Here is a 12,823-nt window from a genome sequence, read left to right on the forward strand (position 1 = left end):
GAATTTTGATAAGATTTTATTTAAATTTACCGCATTAAATTAAATCACATCAAATCTATTTTTATTTTATTTAATTTAAAACTCGGGTTAAGCATATAACTAGTTCGGGAGTGTCCATGTTAACTCACTAGGTTGGTATGAATATTCTAATACTATCAAAAAATTTCATGAAATATAATAGATAGGTAATGTATTATCTTATATTATTAATACTTTTATGTTAGGATGAATTTTACTAATAAATTATTTTATTTTAATAAAACTTTAATTATTTTTTTTTTAATAAAAATAAAATACCATAAAACTAATTTGATAACTTAATTTTTAGTTATTATTAATAATATTTATTAACATATATATTCCTCAATTTATTTTTATTAAATAAAAACTTTAAATTTTAAGTTAACAGTTAAGAATTTTTTTATAAAAAAAATGTGTACAGTGTTACATGTATGTTTTCTATTAAAAAGTTTTTTAATACGGTGAACTAACTAGTAAAAACTAAAAAGCTCCCAGGTGGGGTCCTCTTTAGAGTTTAGAGAGAGACATGTACACCCCTCTCGGGTTCTACTGACGGACTCTTCACCCTTTTATAAAATCCAATTAATTGATCCATTTCATTCCCGATTCAAATCCAATTCTTCACTGCCCCCCCTCTCTCTCAGTCCGTGCTGCGAGAGAGACAGAGAAAGAGGTCAAATATTTTTCTCTAACTTTCCCTCATTTATACTAAAAACCTCTCTCCCCCTACTCCATCTGTTTCTTCACTCGATCTCCATTTGTCTCTGCCTCGCTCTCTCTAAAAATTCCAACTTTCTTTCTCTTAAGAAAAACACGAAACTTGTCTTCTTGAGTAGGCAGGAGTATTTTAGTATCGATGGACGGCGGAGCATCGTATAATCCTCGCACGGTAGAGGAAGTTTTCAGGGATTTCAAAGGTCGAAGAGCTGGCATGATTAAAGCTCTTACTACTGGTACTTCTTTTTGTTTCTTTTACTTTTCTGAGCTGTTTTTCATATAAAAAAAATCAGATATGAAATTTCTTGGAGAATTATTTAATTTGGTTTCATTTTTATGGTTTGTTGCAGATGTTGAAGAGTTTTACCAGCAGTGTGATCCTGGTTAGTGTTTTTTTATTTAATTTTATTTTTTAATAAAAGATTATGGAGAATTGTTTTGTTTATTTTCTCATGTTCTATTTTGTTTGCTTTCTGAGAAATTTGCGGGGGAAAAAAACAGAAGTAGGGTTTTGGATGTGCTCATTTCTGGATTTTTTTTACAGTGGCTTACGTAGTAATTTTACTCAGTTAAAGTAAATGTTGAAGTTGTTATTTTTTTTCTTAAATGAACACATTCCCTTAACTGATTGTTTTTTGATAATTAATGGGACTTCATTTTTTTTTTGAAGTTTTGCATGTTATTTTTGCGTTTAAAATTATTTTAAGTTTTTGTTCCCCTTCTGAACTGCATTGATTTATTATCCTGTAAAAAATTTCTCTATATATCGACTCCATTTTGTTGCTTTACTTTGTTTCAACTTTGAGAATTTAATGCGAAATGTTTCCTTAACTCAAGTTTTTTGAGTAATTGGACGTCATGTATTTATTTTTTAACTGAATTTTTCCTGTTATTTTTGCCTTTAAATTATTTTGGCTAAAATGTTTCTGCATTTTGAACTGCATTGATTTAACTATCCTATAAATATTTTTTGTTGAAGTGTATTTCTTGTAAATGTCATAAAATATATTTCGCTAATATCTTGAGTAAAGGAAGCACATAAAAGGTAGCTTTGTTGATCATGTTTGGTGTATGCATTGTGTCTGTTAGTAATGACGGACACTTGTATTCGTGCATAAACTTTATGTTTGCATATGCATTTTGACACTTTTAGTGGAAATGAAAGTTGACATCGAAATGCATACTTGCACCTAGCTGTAAACGGTACACATATTTGCTATGATTGTTGATTTGTTATTCTGTTGACAGTTTTTTGAGGTTTTAATTTTGTTTATCACTAGGAAGTTCAAATGGTTTTATTAAAATAAGAAAGACATTGGGAATATCACCGGTTTTTGGGAACCTCTTTAATTATTTTGGATTTAATGAATCACTATCATCACATTCCATAAAGGGCATGATCTGAGTGAGGTAAACAGATAAACGTGTCGCTTAGGTTTTAAATTAGGTCAAAAATATTTGTGTTCCTGAACTTTAATGGGCGTACACTATCACAGTGAAGTATCATTGATTTTACATATCAAAACAACCACTAATGGGAAAAATAGAAGTTAATGCAAAACGAGTGTATAAAAAATGTATCATAATTGTAAGCTAGAGTTGTGGCACCAATTTGTGTGGAGCAACTCATCTTTTGTAGTCATTTAAGTCTCTTTAATGAGAAGGTGGTTAACATTTACACTTAGATGCAGTCACATTTTCCAAGCAAATGGGTGATGGAAAGAGATGCTTTCTGGATAAGCTGCACAAATGTTGGCCTGACAGCTTCTGGTATCATTAAGTAAAACCAAACATAAGACAATCTTGCCAACTTACCGCTTCTGTCTAAGAATTCCATCTGCTGATTAGGCTTAATTGCTAGGAAGAGACTATATCAAATGTTGTTAAATTTAGTGGATGATTGCAAATTCTAGATTGAGCATTATAATGGTCACCTGTGCATTATCAAATGTTGTTAAATTTAGTGGATGATCGCAAATTCTAGATTGAGTTATAATGGTCACCTGTGCATTTATTTAATGTGGATATATACATGAATACAGTGGTGAATAAATAAGCACAGCTTTTTTTACCGCACTTGAAGCTTCAAATGTCAACATATAATTGGGTGGACATAAATAGAATGTCTGTTTATATGCATGGAATTGCTGACAGATGAAAATAATATTTGATGGTTTTCCTTCGTCTATGCTTTGGTGGGCAGATGAATTGATTGCTTTGATTGGAATCTTTTGTTTTAGTGTCCACGTATAACTTCACTTTTTATTCTGCTTTCTTTCTTTGTTATTTGTGTTTAATCATTGGTTGGCCCTTTTACATGCATTTAACTTTGTTCTTTTTTCTATCCATCATAAAAAAAGACTGTCTTTATTGTTTTAAACATGTTCATCTTTTATAGGTTATCAAGCCCATTTGTTTTGGTTAAAACAATTTTTTTATATAAAAAAAATACTTGATTGTTTTTACATGACATTTGGAAGCACTGCTTTTAGCTTTGATAAGATTTATGTGAACTTCTTGATTTCAGAGAAGGAGAATCTTTGCCTTTATGGATTTCCTAGTGAGCAGTGGGAGGTCAATTTACCTGCTGAAGAGGTGCCGCCAGAGCTTCCAGAACCTGCTTTAGGCATCAACTTTGCCAGAGATGGGATGCAAGAAAAGGACTGGTTGTCTCTGGTTGCTGTTCACAGTGATGCATGGTTGCTTTCTGTGTCCTTCTATTTTGGGTCTAGGTTTGGATTTGACAAAGCTGATAGGTATATTACCCTTGAACAACTTTTGGTACAATTGTAGTGTAGCTTCTTTGTGTGTAGCTTAGAATCTCACTTTTAGTGATGACCAGTCCCAAGCTGGATTCACCCTGTGCTTAAAAGTTGATTTATCATTTAGCTTGAAGATATTTCCCATCCCTTCAAATAAGTAAAAAGCTTCCAATCTGGTATACTCTCTTGAATTGTCATAGCTAAGGCCTTTATCTTGCGAGTAGAGTTTCCGATCTGTTGTTTGAACCTTCCTCCACTCCTCCGCAAGAGTCTAATCATGATCTTGTCACTGAAGCAGGAGCATCTTCCTTCAAAAGAGCTGCTATTCTGGCCTGATTTCTTAGCAATGTCTTTTTTGGTGTAGAATCGGGTTTGTAGCAAATTGTATGAATATGGGAAATTAAATCTTCTGAGCAAATATTTCATTAAATTCCGTAGGAGCCGTACGTTAACAAGCAGCCACATGTGATTTGGTTGAAACTCATCCTCCATTTATGATATGGCTAAGATATTTGTGTATTTACTGCTTTTAAGCGATGCAACTTATTTTATTTTGTATCACTTGAATGAAAGTTAAGTTTTAAAAATTCTACACTTAATGTTGTCTAGGTTGAAGGTTAATGAAGGTGGTAGCTTTATATACTACTCTTGGCTCCAAGAAGCAAGTTCAAGTCTTGCTTCTGTTGGTGTTCTCTGAAGTTTCCTAACAATGTCTCAAACTATATTCTGTTGGTAGCTTTGTGAATAGAATTCTTTGATTTAAGCTTTTTTGGTTTTTTTTTCTTCAATATTATGCTTTTGGTCTATGATGCAGAAAACGCCTTTTCAGCATGATAAATGATCTTCCAACAATATTTGAGGTGGTGACCGGAACAGCCAAGAAACAAGTAAAAGAGAAGTCATCGGTTTCGAATCACAGCAGTAATAGAACTAAATCAAACTCAAAGGTATCAGGGATTTGAGACTTCAACTTAATTTGATCCACTATATCTGTGATAATAAGAAACCATAGTTATCTGCCTTGCATGATTTGATGCCAAATTTTCATTATTTGCTCCTTAAATATGCCCTAGGCTTGTTTAATTGATGTAGCAGCAGTCTTATTACTGGTATGACAATATTGAACTACCATGTTTAACATTCCACTATAAGAAATAAGACATGAAAGGGGAATTCTCTTTTACTGGTTTCTATTTTTTAGGCTTCAGAACAATAATATTGGCACTTCATCTTGTTTTGATGGGCAGCAGCGAGGCTCTGAATCCCAGGGCAAATATTCAAAGGCAATGCAAGCAAAAGATGAAGATGACGAGGGCTTGGATGAAGAAGATGAAGAAGATCATGGAGAGACTCTATGCGGTGCTTGTGGAGAAAACTATGCCTCTGATGAGTTCTGGATTTGCTGTGACATCTGCGAGAAGTGGTTCCATGGAAAATGTGTTAAGATCACCCCAGCTAGGGCTGAGCATATTAAGCAGTACAAATGCCCATCTTGCAGCAATAAGAGAGCACGGCCTTGATGATAACCGGGTAGCTTGCTCTGTGTAATATGGTATGTGGGACTGCTAACTGTTTAGAAGGTCAGGTTTGTTCGTAGTCATGTGTCTTTGATCTAGGAAAAAGTATTCGGATGCTATGTGTAGGTTGCAAAATGTGCTGTTTATCTGATCACAAATTAGGATATTTGTATACTTTCAGCCTGGGAACCATTTTCCCATGATTGGGATAAGTGCTTGTTTTATTTCTGTGACATGATGTTTATATGCAATCTGTCCAGTTCTCTGAAGACTGTTTACCCTGTCCCATCTCACCTTTCAAATTTAGTTTTTCCTTTTCACGAGTGCTTGAAACTCGAAAAAATACAAACATGCTTGAAACTTGGATTGTTCCTTTCATCTGACACTACTTGCCGAAGGCCCGAAGCGCCAGCGTCTGTCATTTGCATGAGTAGCTTATTTTGTGTTGCCATATCCATCTGCGACATGATGTTTCTAATTATTTTCTTAAAGAGGGTTGCGAGTCTTAATCATAAATTCATATGATTTTAAGACCGATTCTACTAGTTTAAATGGAATATATATACTGTACCATACAACATTAACCCTAGCCTCTCTTCCTAACATACCTACGTTGCGAGTGCAAATCTAGGGTTGAAGGCGATATGTGCTTGAGTTATTCGAGCTGGTTTTGCACTATCCAAAATGTAGAGAATAAGCATTTATACATAAACATAAACCTTAGAATTGATCGTCTAAAATGCATTTTGACTTGTATGCACGTACAAATTTTTATTTTTTGGTCGTACAAGCTTTATTGTTATTCAAACATTTTAATTAGACATACATTATATTAATTGGTTCTAACCTGTAAGGCTCAAAAAAGAAAAAAGGCTTTCAAGTGGGTATTGATGAGAAGCAAGATCAAAGGTAGAAAAAAATAAAAAGTCCTCAGTGAAATAATAGAAGTAGGAGGAGACCATCTTTATTTGTTGGAGCTTCTCAACCATGGTTTCTTCTATCTTTAGCTTAAACTTGAGAAAGGATTGTATAGAAAGAATGATTTCCAAGAAAGTAATGGAAGTGAGAGGGAGGGAGAGTGGGCAACATGGCATCACGTATTGAACTTTTAAGAAAGGAAGAGCATTAAAAAACAAGATTTTGTTTTTCACTAGGAAAGAGGATCAAAAAATAAAAATAAAAAATCTAAAATTCTGCTTTTAGGTTAGAAGTGAATTTAGCTTTTATACCTTTTTTTATTATTATTTAAGTAGGTCTTGGTTGGACTCTTCTAGTTTGATTTAATCAGGTTTCTCAAATTAAAAATTAAAACTGAATTGAAAGAGATTTTTTTAATTTTCTAAAAAAGTTTTTTAGTTTTTTCTTAAATTCTTGTTTTTTTTTTTGTATCCTCACCCTGAATTATATTTAGTTATTGTTTGTTTTTATGGTTATTAATTAGTATTTTTTTTCAGGGTTAGTAATTAATGTTAGTATTGAGGATTTGTCTTGTATTTGAGATTAGTTTGGAGTTAAAGTTAAGTTAGGCTGTGATTTGATATTTCTAGTCAAATTTACTATTTCTAATTATGTCTTTATTAAAATAGATATTACCTGTGCTATTTTGCCAAAGTTTTTAGCAAAAAATATTAGATATAAAGCTCATCTGAAAATACAATTTAACTAGTGTTTTTTAAAAAAATTAAAATTTATTTTTTATTTAAAATTAATATTTTTTAGTATTTTTAGATTTTTTTTAATGTATTAATATCAAAAATAATTTTTAAAACATAAAAAAATATTTTAATATATTTATAAATAAAAAACACTTTAAACAACACAAAATCTTTCAAAAACCTGAAATATCCTTAAACGCATGCTACATACGTAACTCGCCTTCTCTTCTTGTCATTTACCCGTGAACGCCTGTCCGAGTAGCCGACTAGGGAGTTATTTCGTTTAACAATAATATTATGAGACATTTGCTGGGCTTTGATTCGTATGATAAAAGATAATAATAAAAGAATACACACTGTCAAATTCCTTTCGAGGAACGAGAGGACAAAGCTAGGTGCCATACAGAATTAGCTTCTTTTTAGCAGAAGCAATTGATGTTGCGTAACGAGACTCGTGTCAGGCACATTCATGACCTCATGTCCTCACCTGCAACCGGTAATCCTCGTCCCTTCGAGTGCTCATGGGTTAGAGCCACCAACATCTGGCAGACTTTGTCACATCAACACCCTCATTGAGGTCTTGCCATTTTACTTTTCTTCCTTGTCCTTTCTTTTGTTTTGCTAAGGTAACTGTGAAGTTCATAATTTATTCTGGTTAATCAAGAAAATGGAGGATGTCATTGTCTCTCCCTCTGCATGCATATATGGACATGAATGATTGGTTAGTGTCATCATCAGCTAAGATGTTGTTTATATTCACCTAACAGAAAGCACGCTAGCAGTTTCTTTATGAGACATTTCCATAACCGAGACTTCAGAACTAAAGAGACAGATGCTGTATGATTTGGACACGAACAAGTGCCATCTCAAATGAATTCAGGACATAGACGCACAGATAGGAAGGCCTTGTTATTACTATACTAAAGTTTACATTGATTTCCATTAAAAATAACGGGGAAGCTGGAAAGCAAAAATTTACATTGATAGGCCATCTTGGGGAGCAGGCTGATAAAGAGACACGGCACAGAAATAACAAAATTTTTAACGATTTCAAGTGGAAAAAGTCTCTCCTCTTCCATTGCTCTCGAGTCATGAGGTCAAGCTATCTCTGTTCTTGGTAGATAAACGTTTCAAAAACTCGTATGTTGTGATCATGGTTGTTGCAGACATTGACATTGAAACCCACCTTGGTCCCAATCCTCTATAACAAGCTACAAAACCACCTTCCTTCACCAAGTTCCTAACTGTTTGCATAACTGTCAATGGCCTTGTTCTTCCATTTTCCTCTCCATCCAAAACCTGCAAGCGTGTCTTAATTGTGTCAAGTGGCATGGTAATAATAGCCGAAACTCCACTAGCCATGGCTGCACATACACCTTGTACTGCCACCATTTCCTTTGAACCCGGCCTATAACCACAACCCCCGCCACCATTTACAGCATTCTCATCTTTCTTGCTGGCATAGCAACCAATACCACCCCACACAAGCCTATGAGCCACAGAGTAAGATGCCCACCAAACTGCATTAGATGGTGCGTAAGTCAATATTGATATCCCAAATCCTCTATACAACCCTCTTGGACCATCCGCATTCAAAATCTTCCTAAATGCATCAATACCATTCATATACCTACACGAACTTGAACTGGGGATCATATTCTTGCTACTCTTGATGCTGCTACCATTACAATCTTGTACCATGAGTCTTTGGCTCACAACATCAATTGGGGTCCAACCTTCCTGCGCAGCCATGGCAGAACTCAACCCAGCAGCAGCATTAGCAATAGCTGTTGCTGTAGTATCTGAAAACCCTAACCTAACAGTTGCAGTCCCAACATTACTCTTAGTAACCTCAAGCGCCGTCATGTAAAGTGCACGAGCTGGGATTGTACCCATCAAAGAAGTACCAAAACCCCTATAGAATCCTCTCACACCTTCATGACTCATAATTGACAATGACAATTTGAGGGACGAGATTTGCGTGGGCAAAACCTGTTGCCTAGTCTTTAAAACAACAACAGGGTAGAGAGCAGCTGATACACCTGAAAATAATGCTGCCCCAAGAAAGAAAAACTTCGACTTGTCAAGCATATGCCAATCTATATCAGCTGGTAGATGAATCTCTGATGCCGAATTATCCTCGGCAGCACTCAAACTCATCTTAGCCACTTTTAAAACACTAAATCACCCACAAGCCCTTTTAGCTCAACTAGATAAAAAGTCTTTGAAACCAAAAACAAGCTCACTCTCCTTTTCGCTCAGCTCAACCAGCGATACACTTAAGCTGATTAAAACCCAACAGAAATGAACTGAAACCAGATCCAAAAAGTCTTAATCTTCACTATTCCAACTACTAATTGGCTATACAATTATGTATATTGAAAAATAAAAAATCCAAATCTAAAGCACAAAAAGGAGAAAGACTGATTCTTGAACAAAATGAAAATAAAATACTAGGAAGATATGCAGGAGTTAGCTGAAATAAAAAGTTAAAGGTTGGAGGTGTTGGGCTTTTCTTTCTCCTATGCCAACAAATTTCAGACCAGTGGATCACCATAAAAGGGATAACTAAGAACAGATAGACAGTGGTGAAATCAGAATCTTACCTGAAAGAAGTCCTAAGGTTGTTGCTATTCTTTACCGCTGGGGGAATAAAAAAAAAAAACTTAGAATAAAATACTTCAATAATAACGAAGTGAAAGTGCAGGCATATCACAAAAAGTGGATGAAGCAGAGATAGCGAGTGTGTGCTACTGTTAATTTAACGGAAGAGGAAAGACAAGATAATAGATTTTAGAGAGGATCGAGGAAAATGGACACATGTCTGTTAATTTGTTTAGGGTTAGGACACAGGAAGAGCGAGGGGAGGCCCTTTGTTACCTTGTGTTTTCCTCCTGCTCATCAGATCTTGAGGCCTGGGCTGGGCTCCTACATCATTCAATGAATGCCTTAACTCTTTGAGCTATACTTTATAATTTCTAATTATAATAAATAAAAATAAATTTACAGTATGATTGTAAAAATTAGATTAGAATTTTAATTTTTTATTTAATCTTCCTATAATATATTAAAAGTTTATAATATGATTGTAATAGTTAGATTGAATTTTAATTTTTTTAATTTAATCTTTCTATAATATACTAAAATAAAAAAATGGAGATTTGAATAAAAAATTAAAGAAATACAATTCTAAAAATAAAAATAATAAATTGATATGTCATTAACTCAATTCAAAGGTCTAAACATTTATTTCAATAAATTTATTAATCATCGATGTGAAATAAACATCCTTTCAATTTAAACAAATAAATTTGATGTCCTCTAAAATAAGGGGAGTCGAAGAGATTATAAGTAAATTAATTATATAAAGCTTTTTGATCAATTTCTTACAATCAAGCAAATTCAATATTAAAAAATAATTTTAATGCACTTGATGGTAGTATTAGAAGCAAAGTCTATAAAATTTATTTTAAGTAATTGTTCAAAGTTTGAGCAATTTAACTTAGCTTATTCATCTCTAATAAATTAAAGTGATAATTACAACAATCAAGTTAACTTCTTTACTTCTTATTCTAGTTCTTGATAATAATTACAGATTATAAAAAACTAGAAAGCACATATATACCATATCAAAACAATTCAATAAGTATAAATAGAAATCAATAATATAATTCTAAAATAAAAATAGATAAGTACTTGAATATGAAAGAATTATAATAATAACGTTATTTTTCACAACTTAATAATGGAGATTATGTATATTTATCTTGAACTGAAAGCCAAAGTTTAGTTCATAGCTCTTGAAAAATTAACAAAAACAAAGAGAAAAGAATGATGCTACGATTTGCTTCCTCTATTCCCTCTCTCAGTTATAGTCTTTCATTATAATTCTTCTCTTGATTAAAAGTCCTTATGTTAATTCCTATTTTTTTATTTGGTAATTAGGTTAATTAAATCCCTCATAATTTATGTTGAAAACTGATTCTGCTGTTATTACAACTCTATTATAGTTAGACTCTATGGCAACTTATACTTTATTTTTAACTTGGTTTCTTTCAATATCCAGTTATTCTAGCTGTATTCTTTTATTCATGAAATATTAGAGGTTTTATTTACACCTTTCTTGAATTCTAAGGCCCCATGTTTTTATGTCAAACTCTCAGTCATAATGGGATACTCGACCCCATTAATTTTCTCATCAGATTTGAAGACCAATATTATCTTTCAGCTTATGTATGGATTGTTGCCTTCAAAATTTTTTTATCTGACTTGATATCCTTCATAAAAATTGTATTTCTAGATGTGTAGATAATTTTAGACTTTTGAATTGCATGATTTTGATATTTAAGGCTTAAAATATGCTTGTTTGAATGTGTAGTGTGAAATCAAAGAATCTTGTAAGTAAGATTTTGGCTTGATTTTACAGGTCTGATTAGTGGTCCAAACAAACTTGGATTTCTTCCTATAATACCTTCTTAGAAAGTTTAATATGTGTTCTTTAACTTTTATGCAGTCCACATTTATATTCTAAAATTATAACATGATAAAAAATTATCACAAGAAGCAAGGTTCGAAACATTAATTGCAGAAATTCTTATATTTTAGCAATTAATTCACAAAGTTTCTTAGGCATGCAAACCTTATAAAATAACTTCCAATAAGCTCAAAATACATTAAAAAGCATAATGTAAAAGGAATACAAACATATGTATATTTTGCACTTATCAAATTCCCCCACACTTAGCTTTTGCATATCCACAGTAAAATTTCAATTTTACTTTTTTAATATAAAAAATATAATGCCATCAACGAACAATAATTAAACTTTCAAAACATCATAACATATTATGAATGACATTCCAATCAATTTAAATTTTTTTATTAAGTGTTTTTACTTTAGAATAAAACAACCATATAGTAGACCTCATATGAATGACAACTTAATTCTCATGTTTTTGAAAGGTTAGTATTTCACTTAAATTCATTCCAATGAAAATGATCTACCATAAGCTTGTGAATCATCTCACTCTCCACTATTTACATTACATATATTTCATGAATCATAAGGTCTTTCTAAGGGTTGTAATGTGGCTTTGTTTAGGGTGGAAAATCTTTGGTAAGGTAGCTTAAAAATTGTCAAAACCAAAGAAACAAAAAACCCCAAAACAAGACATAGAATATTAAACACTCCTTTTAGCCATTTTAAACTTGGCAAATATTAAAGCTACATTATCCTTTTTTAATTGGAAAATTGATCGTTTAACATAACAAAAATTTGGTTCAAATTATAGAACAATTTTTTACCCTTCTAAAACTTCAAACCCTTTCTAGAAATTTTTGTGGAGGAATCAAAGATATAAAGGATTGAAAAAATTCCTCAATTTGCCATCATAATATCATGTGGCTTGCTTCTTCTTTTTTTTTAAGTAAAAGCTTGTTTTCCCACACCTAACATAGCCATTTCTAAATTTAAGACACCCCCACACTTATTTCATGTATTCTCATACTTACATAATGATATATGATGCTTTATTAGTTTTATGGCTTAGGTAAGACACTATTTGGTTTACAACTTATAATGCGGGTTTATAATAAAAGAAAAAGTTCATTAGCTCAAAAGGAGTGTCGAGGGAAATATTTATCCAAAAGTAGGTTATTAGGCTATATTAGATATATAATAAAGAATGCCTTGACCATGGTCATGTATATATGTAAAAGTATAAAGTATGATCTTGATTATAGAGTTCGTTCTAGAGAAAAAAAAAACCAATGAAATAAAATCAAACATGAAAGGAAAATAAAGACTAATATAGATGTGTCGGTCATAAAGCTTAAAGTCTCACATGCCTGTGTTTACTAAATTCAATTATTTTAGTGCTAAAGAAAATAACTTGACCAAACAATTTAAAAAAAAAAGCAAAATCATCATGCAATCATGTTATGATTCTCTTAGGAGCTTGACACGACGAAAAGATTAATGTCTTCTTCCAAGTGTAGGAGTGTCGAAGTAATAAATAACCTGGCAAGACCGGGGTCGAACCACAGGAAGGTTAATTGTACAAATTATAAATAACAATACAACAACAACAACAACAACAATAATAATAATAATAATAATAATAAAGAAAAAGAAGGAGAAGAAGAAGAAGAA

The 12,823-nt window shown here is 32.4% G+C and overlaps 2 protein-coding genes and 1 long non-coding RNA gene across 4 annotated transcripts; 1 reads left to right on the forward strand and 2 right to left on the reverse strand.

Annotated features, from left to right (window-relative positions):
• The first annotated feature begins 551 nt into the window (after window positions 1-551).
• On the forward strand, window positions 552-5,293 carry LOC105115791 (PHD finger protein ALFIN-LIKE 4-like). Of its 2 annotated transcripts, none has more exons than XM_011012811.1 (5): window positions 552-974; window positions 1,089-1,121; window positions 3,266-3,494; window positions 4,315-4,447; window positions 4,751-5,293. In XM_011012811.1, the coding sequence occupies exons 1-5, from the start codon at window positions 878-880 to the stop codon at window positions 5,018-5,020; spliced, it is 762 nt and encodes a 253-aa protein (XP_011011113.1). In that variant the 5' UTR covers window positions 552-877; the 3' UTR covers window positions 5,021-5,293. The 2 variants fall into 2 exon arrangements, with proteins under 2 accessions (XP_011011113.1, XP_011011112.1); XM_011012810.1 differs by having other exon boundaries at window positions 554-974; window positions 4,748-5,293.
• Window positions 1,406-3,259, reverse strand: LOC105115790 (uncharacterized). Its single transcript, XR_840390.1, has 2 exons — window positions 2,742-3,259; window positions 1,406-2,672 (listed from the first exon to the last, which is right to left on the reverse strand). It is a non-coding gene; the product is annotated as an uncharacterized LOC105115790 (long non-coding RNA).
• Window positions 5,294-7,493: 2,200 nt separating the features above from the next.
• On the reverse strand, window positions 7,494-9,582 carry LOC105115792 (solute carrier family 25 member 44-like). Its single transcript, XM_011012812.1, has one exon. It carries the CDS (start codon window positions 8,830-8,832, stop codon window positions 7,762-7,764), a length of 1,071 nt encoding a protein of 356 aa, XP_011011114.1. The 5' UTR covers window positions 8,833-9,582; the 3' UTR covers window positions 7,494-7,761.
• Between the last annotated feature and the right edge of the window lie 3,241 nt (window positions 9,583-12,823).

This window comes from Populus euphratica, unplaced genomic scaffold (genome assembly GCF_000495115.2).
Source record: "Populus euphratica unplaced genomic scaffold, PopEup_1.0 scaffold771.1, whole genome shotgun sequence".
Taxonomy (NCBI): Eukaryota; Viridiplantae; Streptophyta; class Magnoliopsida; order Malpighiales; family Salicaceae; genus Populus; species Populus euphratica.

Excerpts from the sequence above, each read along its gene's own strand:
- LOC105115791 (XM_011012810.1), top strand. The coding sequence starts at position 878 with ATGGACGGCGGAGCATCGTATAATCCTCGCACGGTAGAGGAAGTTTTC. Across the intron at positions 975-1,088 it reads GATTAAAGCTCTTACTACTG|ATGTTGAAGAGTTTTACCAG; the intron begins GTACTTCTTTTT and ends GGTTTGTTGCAG. Across the intron at positions 1,122-3,265 it reads TTACCAGCAGTGTGATCCTG|AGAAGGAGAATCTTTGCCTT; the intron begins GTTAGTGTTTTT and ends TCTTGATTTCAG.
- LOC105115792 (XM_011012812.1), bottom strand. The coding sequence starts at position 8,832 with ATGAGTTTGAGTGCTGCCGAGGATAATTCGGCATCAGAGATTCATCTA.